This window comes from Bufo gargarizans, chromosome 5 (genome assembly GCF_014858855.1).
Source record: "Bufo gargarizans isolate SCDJY-AF-19 chromosome 5, ASM1485885v1, whole genome shotgun sequence".
Taxonomy (NCBI): domain Eukaryota; kingdom Metazoa; phylum Chordata; class Amphibia; order Anura; family Bufonidae; genus Bufo; species Bufo gargarizans.
Window position 1 is genome coordinate 226012694 of NC_058084.1, and position 26949 is coordinate 226039642.

The window sequence follows — 26949 nt, forward strand, 5'->3', positions numbered from 1 at the left end:
AGATAATTGCGAAAAAAAACTGTAAAACCAGGCACTCAAATATGGAGTAAGTGAGAGGACTATTTAATAAGGGATTAACTCCCACGATAGCAGTAAATATAACAATAAAATATATCGATACAATATAATAATAAAATATATTACAATAAAATCACATAAATTCAACAGCGTATTGATAGCAGCAATGTCTCAACCGAGATGTAAACAGTATGAACCACAATTATACTGTGTAAATATGAAAAAAACGCAATTCCCGTTTGAAGTGAATATAATCGTGAAATCGCATATGCCTCCGATGGAATAATAAGTCTTATGTGCCACTCTATATCAGCGGGGCATGGGTAAGTGTTGCCAGTCCTTTGTAAATAATCACAAGGACACAGTGCAATAATGTATCAAGGTGGCGTCCCACCTATTCATGCAACTGTGTCAGTTTTACCTGGCCGGTGTATTCTTATCCTTATCCGGACCTTAAAGATTTGCTGTGGACACGATGTCACCTGGATATCTGCTCACGAGGCTCTGTTGTTGGAGCTGCGTACGCAGGGATTCCTCCGGTGTTCGTCGGTCTTAATCACAGCCGTTTGGTTCCAAACTCCAGGGGAGCTACTGTCCCAACATGCCTATACAAGGTATAGACCATACGCGTTTCGGGGTTACTTAGATGACCCCTTCCTCAGTGGACTGCTTCAGTTCTGACTAGTACCTTGGATCCGAAGCCAAGTTTGGTGCCAAGTTTTAAAGTTGTTTTACCACTTTAAAAATCAACTACTGAAGTTATTCAACAAAGTCTTGTGTGACTTCGCGAATAACTGACTTCGGCTCATTGGAGCCCGTACATTTTTATGCTGTACAGAGACGGATCTCTGTACAGCATTGATCCGAAAAGCGACTTAGGATATAGCATCCGAAGCTCACTTCGCTCAACACTAATATGGATGAGCAATCTGAGGGGCAGGCAGAAATGCTGATTACACATAGAAAAATGTGGGGGTATCCTCAAAAAATAATACAACAATCCCTCAATACAACCTGGGTCAAAGACCAAAAAGCCTTGCTAAAAACTGTAAAAAAAAAAAAAAATACAAGGAAAAACAAAATAGATGCGTCACCTTTTCCTTTAAATACATTCCCATGTGTAATGCCATTAGAGCTTCAATTAGAAAAAAAAAATGGCATATAGTGGAGAATGAACCCCTGCTAGAAAAGGTTGCCAATCAACAACCAATCATTTCTTTTAGATGTAGTAAAAATGTACATGACCTTCTGGTAAAAGGGCAATATGAAAATGAAGAGGAAAAAACACATGATTGGCTATGGGGAATGTTGCCAGAGGTCAGCCAGCCACTGTTGTGGCTAATGTCACTTTTGTTATCATCTACAACGAGGATTGTATGCATGGCTGGGCAATTGTAAATTTCAGAGAAAAAGGAGTTTATTACTTGCAATATCAATTTTGTGGTGTATGCTATTAAATGATCAATGCAAATTCGGTTTGGGGAACATATTTTTTCCCTGATAACAAAAATGTGTTCCATTAAATTAATAGACCATATGTGCATACAGCATGATGGAGACGCAAGATGTTTTTTTGGTCTGTTGTTCTGCAACATGCACATGCAGACGGCAATAAAGAGAACCAGAAGGAGGCAGAGATAATCATAAAAACAAGAGCCCTGGGATCTTTGGAGTTAAATGACAGGAATGATTTAAGTGTATTTTTGACATATATGCAGTGAATGTGAACATACACAGTGCCATTCACATTATAGTAATAGAATAGCAGACGATGCGAGTGGTAGTGGCCCTGTTGAGGTATTCTGTGGTTTGCTGGTCACTCTGCTGGCTTAATACACTGTAGCTTCTAAGATGGAAGTATTCTTGGTTCTGTGAATCTCCCTGGAGCAGTGGTCTAACAGGATAACTGGATAAGGTCCCTTCGAGAAGGAAGAACATCTTCTTCCACTCTGTTTGGATTAGCACTCTCCCTCCTGGCAAAGTGCGGACAAGAATAGGACATGTTATATTTTTTTAGCGGGGCCACGGTGTCCATAAATATTTCTGTTTATTTAAACACATTCACCCAAAATTCCTGCATTTCAGGGCAGGTTCATGTGCATATTATCAACATCTTCACAAATTTTTTGGGCAAGCAGCAGGACTACAGTGTTTTTCCTCTATCTTGCTAGTTTTTTTTTGGTGATTAATGCAAATTGTATATTATGTAGAATTTAGACATACTGAATGCCTGACTATAAGAAATTTTAGGAATCCCACTATGTATCAAAGACCATCTCTCTATAGAGATCATTCATAAACACTTCTCCAAATATTTTTTTAAAGGGTTGAATACATTTTTCCAACTTTCTTATTAATAATACTTTGTATTACTTAGAGACTATGGGGTCATTTGCAAACAGATGTCACAGATTGCAGCTCAAAGGTGATTTGTGCTGCAATCTGCGACTTTTCCCCTTTTATACCTCTTACACCAGGTCTAAAAAAGGGAGCGTGGCGTGGGTAGGGGAAAAAGGGCAGGCTTGCCTACTCATCTCATTTATAGTTTTCTACACCTGTTTTAGGCATAGATAATTATCTAAATCTATGCCAGCAAGAGGGCTAGCATAGATTTAGACAGGCGCTGGATACGCCAAAGTTATGTAGAGGCCGGTGCCTCTACATAAATTCAGCGCATCCACCCCCAGGCTAAAAGGTTATTAAGAACAGCATCTAAAACGCCGGTCTTAATAAATGACCCCCTATAATTTTAGTATTCATCACAAATTGCAGAATCTCTGAAGATTTTCCTACACTGATTTGGGCCTTACGGTTTCCTGGTTATATTTAGCTTCACAACCAACCTCCAGATCCCAGATTTTAGTTTCTATTCAGGATGTCCCAATTCATTGCTTTCCCTCCTTCAAAATTTGATCTAGATATAATAATCTCTTAATCAACTAATATCCAGCATCTTCTGTACCATTTAGTTTCAGCAGATATTTATTATTCCACAATGGTGTAAACCCAAAAGACCCCTAGATTAAGTATATTTTACTCTCCATATTTCCATCATCAAGAAGAGAGCTGGGCACTTTTTTTGTGGTTCTTGCTGAAATAAACTCATTTCCAGCTGTTGATAAATATTATATACATATTTTCCCCTGTCATCTCCACTAATAATTAGATCTTAAATCTATTACTCAGAAGCTTGTCCCATCCAGCTTAAAGGGGTTTTGTCACTTCAGTAAGTGGCATTTATTATGTAGAGAAAGTTAATACAAGCCACTTACTAATATATTGTTATTAGGTATGAGCAAATCGACTTCGGATGAAACATCCAAAGTTGATTAGCATAAAACTTAGTTCTAATGCTGTATGGAGCAGGAGCTCCGTACAGTATTAGAATGCATTGGCTCTGATGAGCCAAATTATTGCTCAGCGAAGTCTCGTGAGACTTTGCGCAATAACTTCATAAATTAATTTGTACTGTAAAAAAACATTTACCAAATTCGGGTTCGGTTCCAAATTACCACTTGGAACCAAACCCAATACATTCTAATGCTGTATGAAGCTCCTGCTCCATACAGCATTAGAACAAAGTTTTATGCTAATCGACTTTGGATGTTTCATCTGAAGTCGATTCGCTAATCCCTAATTATTATTGCTCGTAGCCATGGTTATGACCACCCTGTAATCCATAAGTGGGGCTCTTGCTTGCACACTATAGGAAAAAGCTCCAGCTTCTCTGGTGCTTGTCTTTTATAGTCTGCAAGCATGAGCACCACTGATGGATTGCAGGGTGGTCGTAACCATGGAAACGAGCGTGATGGAAAAATAAATTCAACCAGCAACGGAATCAATATGGGTAATAACAATACATTAGCAAGTGGCTTATATTAACTTTCTCTAAATGATAAATGCTATTTGCTGAAGTCACAAAACCTCTTTAAACTTCAGTTGATGAGCTAGAAAATAATCTCTGAGATCCAGAAAGGACAAGCCTCCATTTTTTTAACCGGGAAAAATAGATATTCAAGTTCCATACAGGGTTGCTAATAATCTCAAATTTGCAAAAGACTGTGTCTGATAATCTCACAGGTGAATTGCCTTATACATATAATATTTGTGGTAGCAAAGACATTTTAATTAATGCTATTCTCCCAGCAGTATTTTTTTCCACATGCAATATTCAGGTCTATATAATCCATGATTTTATTGCTGATCTTTAGCCCTAGATATCTGTTCAGGAATATACTGATTCAAAGTATTTACAGGTATACAAGTCGATTCTGTGATGGAATGCCTTTAGAGGCATTCCGTTATTCATTCCGTCACAATATAAGTCTATGGGATGCAAAACGGATCCATCCCATTTCCGTTATGCAGGGGAGCCCATAGACTTCTATTATGACGGAATGAATAACGGAATGCCTCTAAAGGCATTCCGTCATAGAATTGAGTTATGGTCCGTGGTAATGGAATCTATAATGCAATTCTGCTTTTAGCAGTAAACAAATCGCAAACAAATTTCATAAGTGGAAATTCGCTGTACATAAACCTCTATATGGGTCCCAACCAAACCAGGGGGTTTGCCCAAGGCCATTTTCTTGATGATATCTTTGATTTCTTCCAAATGAATAGGGCTTCCAACAATTCTAAATATTCAGAAATGTATCCTTTAAAGGGACCTTGTGATTTTTCCATTTTTGCAGTTTTGTTTTTCACTCCCCGCATTCCCAGGCCATAACTTTTTTAATTTTTCCACATAACCTTATGAGGGCTTATTTTTCGTGGGACAAATTGTACTTTCCAAAGGCACTATTTAATTTTGCATATTATGTAGTGGGGAGCTCGAAAAAAATTCCAAATGGTGTGGAATTGGAAAAAAATGCAATTCTGACACAGTTTATGTTTAATTTATAGATTTTTTACAGCATTCCCTATACGATAAAATTGACCTGTTACCTTCATTGTCCAGGTCAGTACGATTACAACTAGAGATGAGTAAAGTTTTGAAATATTCAACAAAATTCAGCAGCTTAGGCTACTTTCACAACTGCGTTAGGTGCGGATCCGTCTGGTATCTGCACAGATGGATCCGCACCTATCATGCAAACGATTGTATCCGTTCAGAATGGATCCGTTTGCATTATGAAGAACAAAGTCAAAACGGATCCGTCCTGACTTACAGTACAGACCAAAAGTTTGGACACACCTTCTAATTCAAAGAGTTTTCTTTATTTTCATGACTATAAAAATTGCAGATTCACACTGAAGGCATCAAAACTATGAATTAACACATGTGGAATTATATACATAACAAAAAAGTGTGAAACAACTGAAAATATGTAATATTCTAGGTTCTTCAAAGTAGCCACCTTTTGCTTTGATTACTGCTTTGCACACTCTTGGCATTCTCTTGATGAGCTTCAAAAGGTAGTCACCTGAAATGGTCTTCTAACAGTCTTGAAGGAGTTCCCAGAGATGCTTAGCACTTGTTGGCCATTTTGCCTTCACTCTGCGGTCCAACTCACCCCAAACCATCTCGATTGGGTTCAGGTCCGGTGACTGTGGAGGCCAGGTCATCTGGCGCAGCACCCCATCACTCTCCTACATGGTCAAAAAGCCCTTACACAGCCTGGAGGTGTGTTTAGGGTCATTGTCCTGTTGAAAAATAAATGATGGTCCAACTAAACGCAAATCGTATGGAATAGCATGCCGCTGCAAGATGCTGTGGTAGCCATGCTAGTTCAGTATGCCGTCAATTTTTAATAAATCCCCAACAGTGTCACCAGCAAAGCACCCCCACACCATCACACCTCCTCCTCCATGCTTCACGGTGGGAACCAGGCATGTAGAATCCATCCGTTCACCTTTTCTGCATCGCACAAAGACACGGTGGTTGGAACCAAAGATCTCAAATTAGGACTCATTAGACCAAAGCATAGATTTCCACTGGTCTAATGTCCATTCCTTATGTTCTTTAACCCAAACAAGTCTCTTCTGCTTGTGTCCAAAGGTGTGTCCAAACTTTTGGTCTGTACTGTACATTGAAAGTCAATGAGGGACGGATTAGTTTTCAATTGCACCATGTTGTATCAGTGAAAACGGATCTGCCCCCATTGACTTACATTGTAAGTCAGGATGGATCCGTTTGGCTCCGCATCCAGAGCGGAATGGAGGTGGAACAGAGCCAAACTGATGCATTCTTGTCAAAATTCGGCTAAGGCTACTTTCACATTGGCGTTTTGAATTCCGTTTGTGAGATCCGTTTCAGGGATCTCACAAACGGTTCAAAACGGATCAGTTCAGCCCCAATGCATTCTGAATGGATAAGGATCCTGAAACGGATCTCACAAACGGAATTCAAAACGCCAATGTGAAAGTAGCCTTAGCCGAATTTTGACAAGAAATTCGATTAGTTATGAATTAATTTGTCACAAATCGCTATGTTAAAGCCCTATTCAGTGTATCAATCAATGGGATCTTTTTCAGTGGCTGCTTACACATTAGTGCACCCATCTAACAACTGTTAAAAACACCAATACTCTAGTGCAATATGAAATTAAAAAAAACACTCACCTAATCCATTTGCTAGTGCAGAGGCTGTCTACTGAGTGGAAAAGACCTACCGAAAGGACCTGCGCTCAGCGTGATGATGTCACCGCGCGCTCCCAGCATGATCATGTGGTGACGTCATCACAGACGCTCAGCGTGAAATGACAAAAAAAAATGGCGAATTGGACTTTTTTTTTTTTTCGGCCAGTTGCCTTGTGGGATAATAATTTGTGTATTCTAAAGGTAAGGGCGTTTTCGCACATGGCAATGTGTATTTTTTTGTTTGGTTATGGATTTTCGGGGAAGGGGGTGATTTGAACTTTTATATATATTTTTTATATTTTTTTATATTTAATATTCTAAAAACTTTGTTTACTCTTTTTTTTTTGCCATCATTTACAATATACCAATTCAGTGCTGCCACTTGCAGGCCTTTATTAGTATATTCTAGTAATAGCTATCGGAGACAGCTTGAGTCTTCCGGCTATTACTATACCATAACAGGTTCCCCAATCTAAGCTGATTGTAGCGCGCAGCTGCCATTTCTGGACCGCTCAGATGCCATGGTCACATTTGACCATGGCATCTGAGGGGTTAAATATATTCGATCAGCCATTTTCCGTGGGTTGAAACAGCAGAAACCTGGCGCCTATTTTTTAAAAAGCCAAGGGATTAAACCGGTGTCTGTATATCCTGCAACAGATAAGCCTTCCTTGCAACAGATGCCCAAAGACGCAGATCAAGCTGGGTCGGTCCCTCCCTCCCAATTCTCTTGAGAGAAAAGGGTTAAAGAAAAGAAACAAGTTCTTACATACTTTCACAATGACTAGGCTAACTATAACTACCACAGGGTAAAATAACTCCCCAAAGAACAGTCTTTGGTGGAAATAAGGGAGTGGACTGACTAGTGCCCTGGCTGTACTGCACTAGTTGATCCAATTAGCTGTAGCCTGGGAGCATCAATCCTGGGTCTGCAACTCTGATTAAGAGACCCTGCATAACAGACCCCAGGCCTTCCGCTGCTCAGATTTTTTGGAGTCCTTGTGGCAGGTCCAGGGTTGATTGTTGTTTATCAGGAAACAATAAATCTCCCAATTGCAGGTTTGCCAGCATAGAGTCCTAGTAACACAAATGAGGGGCACAAAGAGGCTCAGGCTGGTTTGAGTCTATTTCTTGGGTAATGGTCTTCAAACATTGCAAAAAGGGTTGTTGCGTAGGTGAGATGGTAGTATGGCCTGTCGGGGACCTGCCCGATCCGTTCTCAGTTTTTTATTGTACCTCCCTTACTGGAGACTGTAGCAAAGGTGAGCTCACTGCACTGAGTAGTCTTTTTGACATCTTTCAGTACGTGGATTGGCCTCCGAACCACAGCAAGACGGCGGCTTCTGGAGTCAGGCAAACTCTTCCATTCCAGAAAGACTTTCTTCTTGGCCTGAAAGCCTTTGCCTTAGCAAAATAAATGAGAATTTAGCTAAAGCTCTCACATCTAGCGGAGTATGGGGCAGCTATTTTGCTGGGCGTTTTCTATGATTTGCTTCTCTGGAGAAACAGTGCTTCGGCGCATGTGATGCAGACCCAACATGGGTGAGTAAGCACTTCTGTGTTGGTGGGCAATGAATGGAGCATTTCTGGGCCTTGGTAGCAGCGGTGGCAAGTGTGAAACACCCATAAGGAGTCTTGTTAACACAATGCGGCAGTAGCTTCCACTGAATTCTCGCCAGCAAGGCAATAAAGCCTCTTTTAGGGTCCACACTGCAATTAGGCGAATGATAGGCACAGATGCACAATCATGTCTGTGATGCCAATTTCATACAGTGAGACCCTGATGAGTCGGCGCAGCTGACAGGATTGGTAGTGGTCCTGATGAGATGTTAATCGCAGTGTATTCTCTCAGGCTGTTGCTCCCATGGGATTTATGCAGTACAAACATGGTTTGAAGAATCAGGCCAGAAGTAAAAGTTTAAAAGTCTGAGGCCAGCAGTATTTCATACAAAGCTCTGGCCTGGATATTTTAAGTTTTAGTGATGGGTGTCCAAACTGTATTTTCCTCACCTCCAGAAGGATCTGTAAAGCTTTGGTTTGTGGGTTACTCTGACTAAACACACTGTAGCTTCTAAGATGGAAGTAGTCTTGGTTCTGTGAATCTCTCTGGAAAAATAGTATCACAGGAGAACTGGATAAGGTCCCTTGTAGAAGGAGATCTAGCATGTGTTTCTTTCCTCCACTGTCTGGACTAACACTTCTCCTCCTGACAGGAAGTAGCCGACTCCTACCAAGAGGGGAGGAACAGGGTTATTAACCCCCTCCCTGCCAACCATACCTCTGATGCTGGTGTATTGGGCATAACAGGGCAAAAACATAATATTAACAATACATAACATGGCAAAGCAATTGAAGATACCCCCAGGTCTGGGTACGGCACATGGATTGCACATCCATATGCTATGCATTGATCTAATGCTTCTCAGCATAATGTATAAATAGTACATGAGGAACTTTGTATACTTTTTGATCAATATACATTATCCTACTCACCATGCCAAGGTAACCACTTTTGATTGGGTCCCTAACCTAATCTACAATGACACAGCGCCACACAGCAGACACTGCCACCGCAACACAGCACCTTCAGGCAGTGCAAGCTAACAGCACCCATGCTGTGTCTGTTAAGCCTCCCTGGCACTGGGCTACACCAAACTATAGCCACAGTACCATGGCAACAGGAGCAACCATGCAACACTACCCCATTTGAACAGATACAGGAACAGCCTGTCAGATCAGTTTAATGCAGGTGTGAATCTACCTGTAGAGTAAATTCTTACTTGGTTTTAGTGACCACATTGAGAGTCACAAGAAGTTTAAACTCTTAACAGCATGGGTGCTTTCAGGTGCTGTGTTGCGGTAGTCGCCATGTGGGGCTGCACCATTGTAGTTTATAGACACACATTTAAGAGTTTACCTTGACTTGTTGAGTGGGCTTATGCAATTTTATCTAAAAAGTAATCAAAGTACCTCATATACTATTTATACATTATGCTGAGAATCATTAGATCAATGCATAGCATGGGGAAATGCGTTCCATGTTTTTTTTCTTTTTGTCTCCTACCAGTTCAAGTGTTTTTAATTAGCAGGAGACTGCACATGGGTTATTCCCTACTTGGTTTTAGTTAGCCTCTCAGACCACATTGAGAGGCGAGTTTTTGAGATCTGTTCAAATGGGGCAGTGCTGCATGGCTGCTGCTGTTGCCTGCAGGTGCAGAGTTGCGGTTGTGGAGGCAGTGGTCGCTGTACCTGTGGGTTGGTGTGGCCCAGTGTCATTGGAGGCCTAGCCAACAGCATGGGTGTTGTTGGGCTGCTGGGTTTCGCTGCCTGCAGGTGCTGTGTTGTGGACGGAGTGGTCGCCATGTGGCACTGCACCATTGTAGATTAGGAACACACACAAGAGGAGGTTACTGTGACATGGTGAGTGGGCTTGTGCATTTTGATCAAAAAGTATGCAAAGTACCTCATGCACTGTAATAAATTATACTGAGAAGCATTAGATCAATGAATAGCATGTGGATGTGAGATCTATGCTTTTTTTTTTTTTTTGTAACATAATATACAGTGATGCATATAGTGCAAGATAGGTCCATCAACAGATGTAATAAAGTGTGACAAAAGTGCTGAAATTCACTATATAACAAACGTGTCTACACTCAAATCTAATATTATATAAATAGCATAGATCTTACCACTTGCAGTCTCCCAGTATCCCCACATCCTCATTGTGCCAGTCTGTTGTGTGATCTAATAGGTTTATCTAATATAAGAAAACAGTACTAAGTACACTCAAGACAACCAAGTGTGGTCATAATTTCTGAGCATGCTCAGTAAGCCACACGGGACCACCACCATCATCTTTCTTAAAGCCTAATGCCCAAAACATACAAAAAGTGGCAAAAATCACACTACAGATAGCCACAGAATATAATTGTGCCACCAAGGTGAGTTTTAATAATGGATATGAAAAGTTCTACTACCGAAAAATAGCACTATATTACTGAATAATTTTATAATTCAAACCTTTGAATATGAGTACCTGTGGCATAACATAATTATGATGGGTCCCAAAATGTTTGATAGGTGCAGGTTTCACCTCAGGGACTAGCACCTGTCTCAAGAACAGGGCCGTATCTTGCTACACTGTAAATGGTGTAATTGGCTGCAAATGCATGGCCCTCTACTTTCACTTCTATAGTTCTGAAAATAGTCAAGCACGCATAGTCAGTTACTTTCACAATTAACATAGAATTTAATGGAAAGAGACACAAATGCGTGGCCAGCTCTCTATTCACAATAATGTAGGATGGGGTTCTACTCTGGGACCCTACCAGACATTTATGGTATAAATGTGGATATACCATAAATGTCCAGCATGGTATACCCCTTTAATTGTAAACTCAAGATTAGGTCCTCAATATCAGATCAGGAAGGACGGAAGGTGTGCCTCCTGGCACCCCTGTTGATCAACTGTTTGAAGAGGCAGCGATGCTAGTGCAAGCAGCGTATCCTCATCCTCATCAGTATCTACCTGCACATCCCCTAGATTGTAGTGCAGTGTAATTACAGCTGTTCTTTTCATTCACTTCAATGGGACAGGAAGCTGTAATTACACTGCACTGTCTCTACAATCTAGACGGCATACAGGTAGACATTGAACAGGACACAGATCCATGGTCTCTGCAAACAGCTGATTAGTTTTGGGCTCTGGGAGTCATGCCACTGCCTATCTGATATCGATGACCTATCTTGTGGATAGGTCAGCAAGATCATGGCATCGCACAACCCCTTTGACTAGTCTCATTTCTTCCTTCTGTTCACCTCCAGTTTCATTAATAAGTCCCAGTTCTCTTCTTGATCCCTAGCTCAAAACTAGCCATTTCTTATTTCTGTGCAGTTAATTTTTTCTAAAGGGTCTGTAGTCAACTATACTTCTCTTTGCTGTGGTTTTTTAATGTATATTTCTTTCACATAGGTTGCAAGTTGGGAGAAGCATCTGACTTTCTTGTACGGCAAGGAGATCTTATTCAAGTACCATCAGGGAAATCTGGCTGCTATAAGATCTGTTCTTGTAGACAAAGTGGTACATTGGAATCCTGCATGGAAATGAATTGTGTTGATCCAATATCATGCAATGTTGGTGGGCAATATAAAAGTAAGTGGTAATCATATTGCATTCACATATCTATATATTTTCCAACACTTGTCAAAATTACACTGAGCATTTGCTTTAGTTTTTATTTTACTTTTATTTTTTAGAATTGCAATAATTTATTTTATCATATTTTATTGTTTTTTGTTTAAATAAACTGGTATGCACAATTTCATGTGTAGTAAGGGCACACCTGTTATTCTCTTTGGCACTCCCTGATGTCAGGGTTCTCCTGTCTGATGGTGTTTAGTGGTGTCCTTGGTGTTAGTAATTGCTATGAGGAGCAAAACAGGGTTTTCCCAGTCAATGATAAAGCTAGGGTTCCTGCAACAAATCCGCTGTACTTTACTCAAGCAGTTAATTAGTGACACGGTCCCAGGCCAGCTTGTGCACATCCAAATGCTTTCCCAGCCAATGGCTGGCTTTCCTTGGGTATTTTAGGCACTTTCCCCAGGAGGAGGGTCTCTGAGCTTTAGGTGTTCGTTTGAAGATGTGATTTCTATTTGTCTACCAGTGTACAGTAACTCTGCCTGTTCAACTGATTCTGATTATCCACTGCCTTCCTCGACCATAGCTTGTTTACCATATTGAACCTTGCTGCCTAGATTGACCACGGACCAGTTATATGAATACACACAAACTTAGCCTACCCTGACCTTGGCCTGCCTTGGAATACGTATATTACCTGATCCCCTGTTGCTTGACACATGTGTTTCTGGTCCCCTAGGGTCAGCTGCCAACTACACTGGGACTATTCCAGGAGGTAGTGGCCTGGTTGGTAATCTGCAGTGAAGTCCAGATCCTTGTATGGAGATTAAAGGGTGAATACCAGGATAATGCTCTTTAGTTTTAGCCCTAACCAGACTAGTTAGTTGGCACAGTGGGTCCACACCCACTGTCTGTAACAGTTAGCTTAGGCCATGGACTGTGCTAACCCATCCTGTATGGGTCTGCCAGAACTTTTTCATCAATAAAGGAAAAATAGAAAAATAAAAAATATTGTCATACTTGTACAATGCTGCCATAATACCTTAACAACAACTGCAGTGGTACCGTAGTTACCAGCAGTAGTCATTGCTTCTTGCCCACTGCCTGAAGCCACACCTATGGGAAGCTCTGGTCCTCACCTGTCACCTCCTCCATGTTATGACAGTGCTACTAAGCAATGCTAAGGGTTCATTAATCAGCGCACTTTACATTTTGAGCCGCTGCCCCACCAGCTCCTCACCGACCATTTTTGATGCCTCTTCTCTCTGGGATGGCACTCATAAGTTATTAGTGATGGAGTCATTCCTCCCCCCCCCCCCCCCCCTTCCCCCGGAAAGGAATGACTCCATCACTAATAACTTATGAGTATTCCCGGGGGACCTTACAAAGGGTTTCTTCAGGAATCTGGCTAAACTACCTCTCAAGACCTACACCAAAGTGTACTCGCAACTGGCCAAAACACAATTTAGTTCTCGAAGCTGGCCTATAATAATGACTAGGGTTGAGCGAAACTGAACTGTAAAGTTCGGGTTCATACCGAACTTTAGGATTTTTGGACCCCGTACCCGAACCTGAACTTTTTTGTAAGAGTTCGGTGTTCAACGCTTTCTTGCCACTTTTTGAAAGCCAATCAACAAGAGGTTAACTGTCTGACCTTAGAAGCCATCACAGCCATGCCTACTAATGGCATGGCTGTGATTGGCCAGAGCAGCATGTAGCCCAGGCTCTATATAAGCTTGAGTCACGTAGCGCTGCACGTCACTCTGCTGTTACAAGTGTAGGGAGAGGATGCTGCTGGACTTGTGATTTCAGCGAGAGAATAGGAGAGAATCTAACTCAGCGATCTACAGAGAAATAGTTGTGTTGGTGCAGGACACAATCGTTTTACCCTGCCCTGAGGCGATTGACCCAAAAAAATAAAACTTTTATAATTCTGTTAGTTAGGTGGGTGGCGGCGGCCATTTTATGCAAGCTCAGTGCAGCAGCACTGCATCTGGGCTTTTGGGAAATTGAAAATCACCATTTTTTTGGCAAGCTACAACATCTGCAGAGAAATAGTTGTGTTGCATCAGGGCTTTTGGGAAATTGAAAATCACCATTTTTTTTGGCAAGCTACAACATCTACAGAGAAATAGTTGTGTTGGTGCAGGACACAATCGTTTTACCCTGCCCTGAGGCGATTCACCCAAAAAAATATAACTTTTAAAATTCTGTTAGTTAGGTGGGTGGCGGCAGCCATTTTATGCAAGCTCAGTGCAGCAGCACTGCATCTGGGCTTTTGGGAAATTGAAAATCACCATTTTTTGGGCAAGCTACAACATCTGCAGAGAAATAGTTGTGTTGCATCTGGGCTTTTGGGAAATTGAAAATCACCATTTTTTTGGCAAGCTACAACATCTACAGAGAAATAGTTGTGTTGGTGCAGGACACAATCGTTTTACCCTGCCCTGAGGCGATTGACCAAAAAAAATATAACTTTTATAATTCTGTTAGTTAGGTGGGTGGCGGCGGCCATTTTATGCAAGCTCAGTGCAGCAGCACTGCATCTGGGCTTTTGGGAAATTGAAAATCACCATTATTTTGGCAAGCTACAACATCTGCAGAGAAATAGTTGTGTTGCATCTGGGCTTTTGGGAAATTGAAAATCACAATTTTTTTGGCAAGCTACAACATCTACAGAGAAATAGTTGTGTTGGTGCAGGACACAATTGTTTTACCCTGCCCTGAGGCGATTGACCAAAAAAAATATAACTTTTATAATTCTGTTAGTTAGGTGGGTGGCGGCGGCCATTTTATGCAAGCTCAGTGCAGCAGCACTGCATCTGGGCTTTTGGGAAATTGAAAATCACCATTTTTTTGGCAAGCTACAACATCTGCAATTTAAGCATTTTCTGGGGTTATAAAATCACACTTTTTTTAACAAAAAAAAATGTATTTTCCAGATCTGCAAATGTTAAATTCAAGTTTAATATATACAGCTTTCATATTCTGTTACCCAAAAAAATACTTTTTGGGCAATCTACAACATCTGGATTAGTCAGTGTGCAATGTAAGCTAGAAATACAGAAATACACCCATCATTTTCTGGGGTTTTAAAAGCAGACTTTTTTTTTTCTTCAAAAAAAACTGTATTTTCCAGATCTGCAAGTGTTAAATTCAAGTTTAACCACTACCCGACCGCCTAACACATGATTGCGTCCTGCGGGCGGTCAGGTTATTCCTCTTGGACGCACCAAGCTGGCCCGCACATGCGCAGTGCGGGCCGGGAAACGTCGCAGGAGAAGTTCGTCACCAGCCTGCCAGCCAATGACCATCGCTGGCAGGCTGGTGACTTTTGAAAAAACGAATCAAAAGCCATTTAACACACTATATTTATAAATATAGTTTGTTAAATGGCTTCTGTGCTCTCTGTTGGGTCCTTTTCGTCGGTTGGTCCCAGCAGAGAGCACAGATAAACTGTAAGTGCACAAATCACTGCGCAATCACTACACAAGCTCTGCGGCGATAAAAAAATCAGTTTTGATATTTTTTATCAATCATGGGCTTTCTGTACTTTGCTAGCCTCCCATTTGTAAGACAGGCTTGCTTTTTTTTCTTGGGTAGTATCAGGGAATGAATACCCCCTAAATTTAGTTGACCAAATGGCAAGTAAGGGGTATTCTTCTGAAGAGGCCTACAGGCTTCTGACCCAGTCGGATGAGGAATGGGAACCCTCATCTGACGAATCCAGCGGGTCAGAATACGAACCTGTAGAAAGCAGTGGCAGTCTGACCCAAAGTTCTCACGATGAGGTTGAGGACCCTGATACCACCAGGAGTACCCGGCTCCGTGTTGATAGACCACAAGTTGCGCAGGATCCGCTTCAAAGGCAGCAGAGTGGGGCTGGCACTGTCGGATTACGTGATGAGGCATACACCAGCAGCGCAGCCCATCCTGGACCTAGTACCAGCACTGCCGTAGAACATGGTGAAGTGGCAAGCACCAGAAGGGCAGTTGAAGCTGGTACGGTGGCACGTGCATTAGTTCTCCCGTCGCAGCCACCGCACAGACAGGCCCGTAGAGCCCCTAGAGTCCCTGAGGTGCTGGCAAACCCTGATTGGCAGCCCCCAACTTCAGCCGCACCAGTAGTTCCCCCTTTCACCGCCCAGTCTGGAGTTCGGGTTGAGACAGCTCAGATCGGATCGGCACTGGATTTTTTTTAGCTGTTTTTGACTGCAGAGCTCTTGGACTTAGTTGTGGCAGAAACAAACCGGTATGCCACTCAATTTATAGCCGCCAACCCGGGAAGCTTTTATGCCCAGACTTTCCGGTGGAAACTCATCCAAGTTTCCGAATTTAAAACTTTTCTGGGCCTTCTCCTCAACATGGGCCTGACAAAAAAGCATGAATTGCGGGCATATTGGTCCACAAACCCAATTCATCACAAGCCCATGTTCTCTGCTGCCATGTCCAGGACGCATCCTGCGTTTCCTGCGCTTTAGTGACAACAGCACCTCTCGTCCCAGAGGCCACCCAGCTTTTGACCGGCTCCACAAAATTCATCCCCTCATAGACCACTTTAACACCAAATTTGCAGATTTGTATACCCCTGAGCAAAACATCTACATAGACGAGTCCCTGATACATTTTACCGGGTGCCTTGGCTTCAAACAATACATCCCAAGCAAGCGCGCCCGGTATGGGGTCAAATTGTATAAGCTCTGTAAAAGGGCCACAGGCTATACGCACAGTCTATGAGGGTCGAGTCTATGAGGGTAAAGATCAGACCCTGGAGCCGGTCGGTTGCCCTGACTGCCTGGGGAGCAGTGGGAAGACAGTCTGGGACTTTGTGTCACCCTTATTTGGCAAGGGGTACCATCTTTATGTGGACAATTTTTAAGCAAGTGTGCCCCTCTTTAAGCATTTGTTTCTAGAACAGATTGGCTGCTGTGGCACTGCGCTACCTAGTCACCGGGGCTTACCCCAACGGCTCGTTACCACCCGTCTTGCAAGGGGGGAGAGGGCTGCCTTGTGTAACAAAGAACTGCTTGCGGTGAAATGGAGAGACAAGCGTGACGTTTACATGCTCTCCTCCATTCACACAGACACGACAATACAAATTGAACGAGCAACCAGTGTCATTGAAAAGCCCCTCTGTGTCCACAACTATAATTTGCTCATGGGAGGGGTGGACTTTAATGACCAGATGTTTGCTCCTTATTTACTTTCCCGCAGGACCAGACGCTGGTATAAGAAGGTGTCTGTATATCTAATTTAATTGGCGATGTGCAATAGTTTTGTTCTCTACAGTAAGGCTGGGAGAACACGATCCTTCCTCAAATTTCAGTAAGAGATCATCGAGAACCTCCTGTATCCAGGAGGTTCCGTGACCCCAACCACCAGTGTATTGAGCCGTCTACACGAGTGACATTTCCCCAATGTCATTGCTGGTACCTCAATACAAGCGTCACCCCGAAAAAGATGTTGTGTCTGTAGCAGGAGTGCAATAAGGCGTGACACCCGCTATTTCTGTCTTGACTGCCCTGACCACCCTGCGGAGACCCTCAAATGCCAGGGCAGTACAAACACTCCACAAATGACCCCATTTTGGAAAGAAGACACCCCAAGGTATTCGCTGAGGGGCATATTTAGTCCATGAAAGATTTAACTTTTTGTCCCAAGTTAGCAGAAAAGGGAGACTTTGTGAGAAAAAAACAAAAAAAAAAATTCCGATAACTTGTGACAAAAAAAAAAATCTTCTATGAACTCGCCATTCCCCTCACAAAATACCTTGGGGTGTCTTCTTTCCAAAATGGGGTCACATGTGGGGTATTTATACTGCCATGGCATTTTAGGGGCCCTAAAGCATGAGAAGAAGAAGTCTAGAATCCAAATGTCTAAAAATGCCCTCCTAAAAGGTATTCATTGGAATTTGGGCCCCTTTGCGCACCTAGGCTGCAAAAAAATGTCACATGTGGTATCGCCGTACTCAGGAAAAGTAGGGCAATGTGTTTTGGGGTGTCTTTTTACATATACCCATGCTGGGTGAGAGAAATATCTCTCTAAAAGACAACTTTTCCCATTTTTGTATACAAAGTTGTCATTTGACAGAAATATTTATCTCACCCAGCATGGGTATATGTAAAAATACACCCAAAAACACATTGCCCTACTTCTCCTGAGTACGGCGATACCACATGTGTGACACTTTTTTGCAGCTTAGATGCACAAAGGGGCCCAAATTCCAATGAGTATATCTAGTATCACAGGGCATTATTTACGCATTTGGATTCCAAACTACTTCTTACGCTTTAGGTCCCCTAAAATGCCAGGGCAGTATAAATACCCCACAAGTGACCCAATTTTGGAAACAAGACACCCCAGGGTATTCCGTGAGGGGTATGGTGAGTTCATGTAAAATTTTATTTTTTGTCACAAGTTAGTGGAATATGAGACTTTGTAAGAAAAAAAAATATATATATATCATTTTCCGCTAACTTGTGCCAAAAAATATATATTCTAGGAACTCGCCATACCCCTCACGGAATACCTTGAGGTGTCTTCTTTCCAAAATGGGGTTACTTGTGGGGTATTTATACTGCCCTGGCATTTTAGGGACCCTTAAGCGTGAGAAGTAGTTTGGAATCCAAATGCGTAAAAATGCCCTGTGAAATCCTGAAAGTACTTATTGGAATTTGGGCCCCTTTGCGCATCTTGGCAGCAAAAAAGTGTCACACATGTGGTATCGCCGTACTCAGGAGAAGTAGGGCAATGTGTTTTGGGGTGTATTTTTACATATACCCATGCTGGGTGAGAGAAATATCTCTGTCAAATGACAACTTTGTATAAAAAAAATGGGAAAAGTTGTCTTTTAGAGAGATATTTCTCTCACCCAGCAGAGGTATATGTAAAAAGACACCCCAAAACACATTGACCTACTTCTGCTGAGTACAGCGATACCACGTGTGACACTTTTTTGCAGCCAAGATGCGCAAAGGGGCCCAAATTCCAATGAGTACTTTCAGGATTTCACAGGGCATTTTTACGCATTTGGATTAAAAACTACTTCTCACGCTTTAGGGCCCCTAAAATGCAAGGGCAGTATAAATACCCCACATGTGACCCCATTTTGGAAAGAAGACACCCCAACGTATTCCGTGAGGGGTATCGTGAGTTCATGTAAAATTTTATTTTTTGTCACAAGTTAGTGGAATATGAGACTTTGTAAGAAAAAAAAATAATAATCATCATTTTCCGCTAACTTGTGACAAAAAATAAAAACTTCCATGAACTCACTATGCCCATCAGCGAATACCTTAGGGTGTCTACTTTCTGAAGTGGGGTCATTTGTGGGGTGTTTCTACTGTCTGGGCATTGTAGAATCTCAGGAAACATGACAGGTGCTCAGCAAGTCAGAGCTGCTTCAAAATGCGGAAATTCACATTTTTGTACCATAGTTTGTAAACGCTATAACTTTTACCCAAACCAATAAATATATACTTATTGCATTTTTTTTTTATCAAAGACATGTAGAACAATACATTTAGAGAAAAATGTATATAGAAATGTAGTTATATTTGAAAAATTTTACAACTGAAAGTGAAAAATGTCATTTTTTTGCAAATATTTCGGTCAATTTTGATTAATAACAAAAAATGTAAAAATGTCCGCAGCAATAAAATACCACCAAATGAAAGCTCTATTAGTGAGAAGAAAAGGAGGTAAAATTCATTTAGGTGGTAAGTTGTATGACCGAGCAATAAACCGTGAAATTAGTGCAGTGCAGAATTGTAAAAAGTGGTCTGGTCATTAAGGAGGTTTAAGCTAGGGGAGCTGAGGTGGTTAATATATACAGCTTTCATATTCTGTTACCAAAAAAAGACTTTTTTTGCAATCTACAACTTCTGGATTAGTCAGTGTGCAATTTAAGCTAGAAATACACCCATCATTTTCTGGGGTTTGAAAAACACACTTTATTTTATTATCAAAAAACTGTATTTTCCATATCTGCAAGTGTTAAATTCAAGTTTAATATATGCAGATTTCATATTCTGTTACCCAAAAAACACTTTTTTGGCAATCTACAACATCGTGATTAGCCAGTGTGCATTTTAAGCTAGAAATGCACCCATCATTTTCTGGGGTTTGAAAAACACTATTTTCAGGCCTTGCAGCATCAGCACATGTGAAATGACAGGCTTATATACTGTTGTCAAATTCAGTTGTTAAACAAACACTTGTTTGGGCCCAAAAGAAATAGTTGGCAGCCTTTGATGCAGATGTTATTGTGAGATACACCCTTAATATATTTGGGTTACATTCAGAGATTTTAAATACTGCCATTTGGTGCACCAATATTGAATTCAGGCCTACACTGGTTCAGGTCCTGTGAGATACATGCTCTACATACAGGGGTTTGATTCGGGGATTTAAAATACAGCCTTTTGAAATACAGCCATTTGAAATACAGCCATTTTGGGCAAAGAAATATTTACTTCAGGCCTACACTGGTTCAGGCCCTGTAAGATACACCATCTACATGGGTTTAAATCAGGCATTTGAAATGCAGCCATTTTGTGCAAATAAATATTTACTTCAGGCCTACACTGGTTCAGTTCGTGTGAGATACTCCCTCTACATACAGGGGTTTCAATCAGACATTTGAAATACAGCCATTTTGGTCAAATAAATATTTAATTTAGGCCTACACTGGTTCAGACAGTGTGAGATACTCCCTCTACATAGAGGGGTTTGATTCAGGCACTTGAAATACACCCATTTGAAATACAGCCATTTTGTGCACAGAAATATTGATTTCAGGCCTACATTGGTTGAGACAGTGTGAGATACTCCCTCTACATACAGGGTTTTGATTCAGGCATTTGAAATACAGCCATTTTGTGCAAATAAATATTTACTTCAGGCCTACACTGGTTCAGGCACTGTGAGATACTCCCTCTACATACAGGGGTTTAAATCAGGCATTTGAAATACAGCCATTTGAAATACAGCCTTTTTGGACAAATAAATATTTAATTTACGCCTACACTGGTTCAGGCCCTGTGATATACTCCCTCTACATACAGGGGTTTGAATCAGGCATTTATAATACAGCCATTTGAAATACAGCCATTTTGTGCAAATAAATATTTACTTCAGGCCTACACTAGTTCAGACCATGTTAGATACTACGTCTACATACAGGGGTTTGAATCAGGCATTTTAAATGCAGCCATTTAAAATACAGCCTTTTCGGACAAAGAAATATTTAATTTACGCCTACACTGGTTCAGACCGTGTGAGATACCCCCTCTACATACAGGGGTTTGATTCAGGGATTTAAAATACAGCGATTTGAAATACAGTCATTTTTGGAAAATAAATATTTACTTCAGGCCTACACTGTTTCAGACCGTGTGAGATACCCCCTCTACATACAGGGGTTTGATTTAGGCATTTGAAATACAGCCATTTTGGGCAAAGAAATATTGAATTCAGGTCTACAGTGGTTTAGACCGTGTGAGATACTCACTCTGCATACAGGGGTTTGATTCAGGGATTTGAAATACAGTCATTTTTGGAAAATAAATATTTACTTCAGGCCTACACTGTTTCAGACCGTGTGATATGCACCCTCTACATAAAGGGGTTTGATTTAGGGATTTCAAATACAGCCATTCTGTGCAAAGAAATATTTACTTCAGGCCTACACTGGTTTAGACCGTGTGAGATACCCTCTCCACATACAGGGGTTTGATTCAGGGATTTGAAATACAGCCATTTTGGGCAAATAAATATTTAATTTAGGCCTACACTGGTTCAGACCCTGTGAGATACTCCCTCTACATACAGGAGTTTGATTCAGGCACTTGCAATACAGCCATTTAAAATACAGCCATTTTGGGGAAAGAAATATTTACTTCAGGCCTACACTGGTTCAGGCCCTGTGAGATACTCCCTCTACATACAGGGTTTTGATTCAGGCATTTGAAATACAGCCATTTTGTGCAAATAAATATTTTCTTCAGGCCTACACTGGTTCAGGCCCTGTGAGATACTTTCTCTACATACAGGGGTTTGATTCAGGGATTTGAAATGCAGCCATTTTGGGCAAATAAATATTGAATTCAGGCCTACACTCGTTCAGACCATGTGAGATACTCCCTCTACATACAGGGGTTTGATTCAGGGATTTAAATATACAGCCATTTTGGGCAAATAAATATTTAATTTAGCCCTACACTGGTTCAGGCCCTGTGAGACACACCCTCTACATACGGGGGTATGAATCAGGGATTTGAAATACAGCCATTTTGGGCAAAGAAATATTTAATTCATGCCTACACTGGTTCAGACCGTGTGAGATACACCCTTTGCATACTGTCGTTCTATTCTACTATTACTTAAACACCCATTTAGGGCAAATAAGGGACATGGCCCAGGTCGTGGTGCTGCTGGTGGAACTTCTGTTGCAGGGAAAGGACGTGGTCGATCTGTGTCAGCTATACGCACAAGTGAAACCCCTTCCTCAGGAGCGAGTAGGCGACAAAACCTGCAGCGGTATTTGGTCAGGCCTAATGCTGTTCTACGAATGGCGAGGCCTGAACAAGTACAACCCGATAATAGATTGGGTTGCTGACATTGGATCCAGTTCCTTCACATTGTCTCCCACCCTGTCTCCGGCTGAAAGACTACAGTTGGCACCTGCAGCCGATATCCATTATTTACTCACCTCACTCCCTTGCAAATCAGCCAAGCAGTCTGAGCCCCAAGTCATGCAGCAGTCTCTTCTGCTTTTTGATGACTCTGTTAGCAGGGTTTCCCAGGGCCATCCACCTCTCCCTGCCCCAGAAATAGAAGAGATGCCCAACCACTTATCTTTCAAGATGAGTACATGGGAGGACCATCGCAGCACGTCCCGGATGATGACGAAACACTGGTGCCAACTGCTGGGGCTTTCAAAAGGAAGGCAGGGGTGAAGACTGGGTGGAAGATGATGTGGAGGACGATGAGGTCCTCGGCCCCACATGGAATCAAGGTCATGCGAGTGACCTATGTAGTTCGGAGGAAGAGGCGGTGGTCGCACAGAGCAGCCAGCACAGCAGAAGAGGAAGCAGGGTGCAAAAGCGGAGCGACCGTCCTCTAGACAGTACGCCTGCTACTGCCCACCTCAGCAAAGGACCGAGCACACCAAAGCCAGCTCCAAGGAGTTCCCTGGCGTGGCAGTTCTTCATACAATGTGCTGATGACAAGATACGAGTGGTTTGCACGCTGTGCAATCAGAGCCTGAAGCGAGGCATAAACGTTCTCAACCTGAGCACAACCTGCATGACCAGGCATTTAAGTGCAAAGCACGAGCTGCAGCGGAGTAGACTCCTGCTTCCTCTTCTGCTGCAGTCACAGCCTCTTCATCCACCTCTTGAGTAACAGTGCCACCTGCCACCCCACAAACAGAGGATCTGCCAGCAACACCAACACCTGGGTCTCCAAGCATCTCCAGAATGTCCCACACAAGCGTTCAGCTCTCCATATCACAAACGTTGGAGAGGAAGAGGAAGTACCCACCTACCCACCCGCGATCCCTAGCCCTGAATGCCAGCATTTCTAAATTACTGGCCTTTGAAATGCTGTCATTCCATCTGGTGGAGATGGATAGTTTTAAAGGCCTTATGGCGGTGGCTGTCCCACAGTACTTCGTGCCCAGCCGCCACTACTTTTCAAGGCGAGCCATCCGTTCCCTTCACAACCAAATAGGGGACAAAATCAGGTGTGCACTGCGCAACGCCAACTGTGGCAAGGTGCACCTGACTACAGTTACGTGGACCAGTAAGCACGGTCAGGGCGTTATATCTCCAAAACAGTACACTGGGTAAATGCAGTGGCGGCTGGGCCTGAGGCGGATAGCAGTTTGGCGCTTGTCCTTCCACCACCGAAGTTTGCAGGGCGCTTCAGTTTGCCTCCTGTTGCTCCTCCGGTCAGTGTAACACCTTCACCACCAACTTAAACACAGCCAGGGGTAAACGACAGCAGGCAGTTTTAAAACGTATCTGTTTGGGGGACAAACCCCACACCATGCAAAAGCTGTGGACTGGCCTTGAACAACAGATCGATGAGTGGTTTGTGCCAGTCAGCCTCAAGCCCGGCCTGGTGGTGTGCGATAATGGGCGAAATCTTGTAGCAGCTCTGGAGCTGAATTTGGTGGTGCAGAGATTCCTTAAAAATTTGTCATGGAACCATGAACCAGACGTACAACAAGAGATAAGTAGAAATAAGAAGGCTTTATTGAAAATCAAGCTGTAAGGCAAAAGTCCAAATGGATGGCTAAACCGAAGCAGGGTCTTGCGAAGCCAGAGGTCAGGAACCAGAAGGGTAGTCAGACGAAGCCTGGATCAGGAACCAGCAGGGTAGTCAGACGAGGCCAGGATCAGGAACCAGAAGCAGCAGCAGTCTTAGAAGCATGTGAACACAGGAGGACCAAGCAAGGAACTGAAGCCACAGACCTCCTATATATATATGAGCTAGGCATCCAGCTCCTCCCAGTGGGAAGGAGAAGCCGCAGGGTGGGAGGCTACAAGAAACCCAGAAACCAAGATGGCCGCCAGCACATGTCAAACGAAGGAGAACAGCAAGAAGGTAAGACCATAACAGTACCTCCCCCTCAAGGGCCCCTCCTCCGCGGAGTAAAGAACGGTTTCTGAGGGAAGCGTGCATGGTAGGCTCGGAGCAAGGCAGGAGCATGGACATCTGCGGAGGGAACCCAGGAACGCTCCTCTGGACCATAATCACGCCAATGGACCAAAAACTGCACCCGACCGCGGACCAGGCGTGAGTCCAGGATATTGCTCACCTCATACTCCTCACGATTGCCCACTTGGACCGGACGAGGCCGAGGAACCGAGGAAGTGAAACGATTACACACCAGTGGCTTCAACAGGGAGACATGAAACACGTTGGAGATCCGCATGCCAGGAGGAAGCGCAAGGGCATAGGCTACCGGGTTTACCCTGCGAAGCACTCGGAAGGGACCAACAAAGCGAGGCGCCAGCTTGGGAGTGGGCACTCGAAGGTTGAGGTTGCGGGTGGACAACCATACGCGGTCTCCGACCTGGTAGGAAGGAGCGGCGCTCGTCTGCGATTAGCCTGGAGTCTCTGGCGCTGCGCAGAGACCTCAAGGGACCTCTGGATCTGTACCCAAGAAGCACGTAGGATGGAAAGGTGATCCTCCACAGCCGGAATATCCTGGGGAGAGTATACCTCCGGTAACACGGCAGGTTGGAACCCATAATTGGCCATGAAGGGAGACGTCCCAGAGGAAGAGTTCACCGCCGTGTTCCTGGCAAACTCAAGGCAGGAGGTCAACCCAATTGTCTTGGTGATCGGAGACATAGCAACGAAGGATTTGCTCCAAGGCCTGATTGGATCGTTCTGCGGCCCCATTGGACTGAGGGTGGTAGGCCGAGGAGAAAGAGAGATGAATCCCCAACTGGGAGCAAAAGGAGCGCCAGAACCTGGACACAAACTGACTCCCCCGATCCGACACAATCTCCTTGGGCAAACCGTGCAACCGGAAGACCTCCCTGGCAAAAATCGTGGCCAACTCTTGTGCAGAGGGTAACTTCTTGAGAGGAACACAGTGGCACATTTTGGAAAACCGATCCACAATCATGAGAATGACCGTATGACCTCGGGATGCAGGGAGGTCCACAATGAAATCCATCCCCAGGTGTGACCTGGACGCACCCCATGGCTATGGGTTGCAAAAGGCCCAACGGACGGTGCCGAGGGGACTTACTCTGGGCACAAACGGAGCATGCCGCTACATATGCGGCGATGTCGGAACGTAGAGAAGGCCACCAGAACAGACGTGAAACAGCCCAGGACAGCTGATTCTTTCCAGGATGCCCCGCGGCCTTGGAGTTATGGTAGGTTCGCAACAACCGAGTGCGCAACTCCTCAGGCACAAAACATCTGCCGTTGGGTCTCCAAGAGGGAGCACCAGATTGAGCCGCCAAAATCTGCTCACCCAGGGGAGAGGTCAGGCTGGTGCGAATGGCGACCAGGATCGGATTCGGAGGTATGACCGAAGTCGGAATCGACTCCTCCCCGGACAGCTCGGAGTACTGCCGTGATAAGGCATCCGCTCTGATGTTCTTGGAACCGGGTAGGTAGGAGACCACGTAATTAAAACGTGACAAGAACAGAGCCCATCTGGCCTGACGTGGTGTCAATCTCTTGGCCTCAGAGAGGTAGGTCAGATTCTTGTGGTCCGTCAGGATGAGAACCGGAACCACCGAGCCCTCGAGCAAGTGCCTCCATTCTTTAAGGGCCTGCACGATGGCCAATAACTCCCTGTCACCAATCTGATAGTTGCACTCCGCGGAAGACAGTTTCCGGGAGTAAAACCCACAAGGAAGCAGAGGACCCTCTGGTGTTCTACGCTGAGACAGAAGGGCGCCTACTCCTGTCTCAGACGCGTCCACCTCGAGGACAAAAGGCAACCCAGGGTTGGGATGCGACAGAATCGGAGCCGACACAAAGGCGGACTTTAGAGCCTCAAAAGCTCGGATGGCCTCGAGCGGCCAGACCTGGGGATTACTGCCCTTCCTGGTCAGATCCGTGAGAGGCTTGGCTAGCATGGAAAAGTCCCTGATGAACTTCCGATAATAATTGGCGAAGCCCAAAAAGCGCTGCAGGGCACGAAGACCACTGGGCTGGGGCCACTGTAAGACAGCCGAAACCTTCTCAGGATCCATGGAGAACCCCTCAGCGGAAATGATGTAACCTAAGAAGGTTACCTGGGATCGGTGAAATTCGCATTTCTCAAGCTTACCGAACAGCTTGTTCTCTCGTAACCGTTGCAACACTCGTCTGACATCCAGAATGTGGGCCTCCATGGATTCAGAATATACCAAGATGTCATCCAAATAGACCACCACACACTGCTGCAACAGGTCACGGAAAACATCGTTGATGAATTCCTGGAAGACTGCGGGCGCATTGCACAACCCAAAGGGCATAACCAAGGATTCATAATGACCGGTCCTGGTGTTAAACGCGGTCTTCCACTCATCGCCCGCCTTGATCCTTACCAGGTTATATGCCGCCCTCAGGTCGAGTTTGGTAAAGACCGTGGCCCCTTTGAGGAGATCGAACAGCTCGGAAATCAAGGGTATCGGGTAAGCGTTCTTGATCGTGATGCGATTGAGACCCCTGTAATCGATGCAAGGCCT

The 26949-nt window shown here is 43.6% G+C and overlaps 1 protein-coding gene across 1 annotated transcript in view; it reads left to right on the forward strand.

Moving 5' to 3' along the window:
- RECK (reversion inducing cysteine rich protein with kazal motifs) overlaps positions 1-26949 on the forward strand; it is an 801790-nt gene that overhangs the window by 410281 nt on the left and 364560 nt on the right. Inside the window, exon 14 of the mRNA XM_044293464.1 lies at positions 11576-11755. Coding sequence (XP_044149399.1) covers positions 11576-11755 — 180 coding nt within the window. The remainder of the gene's footprint in view (positions 1-11575; positions 11756-26949) is intronic.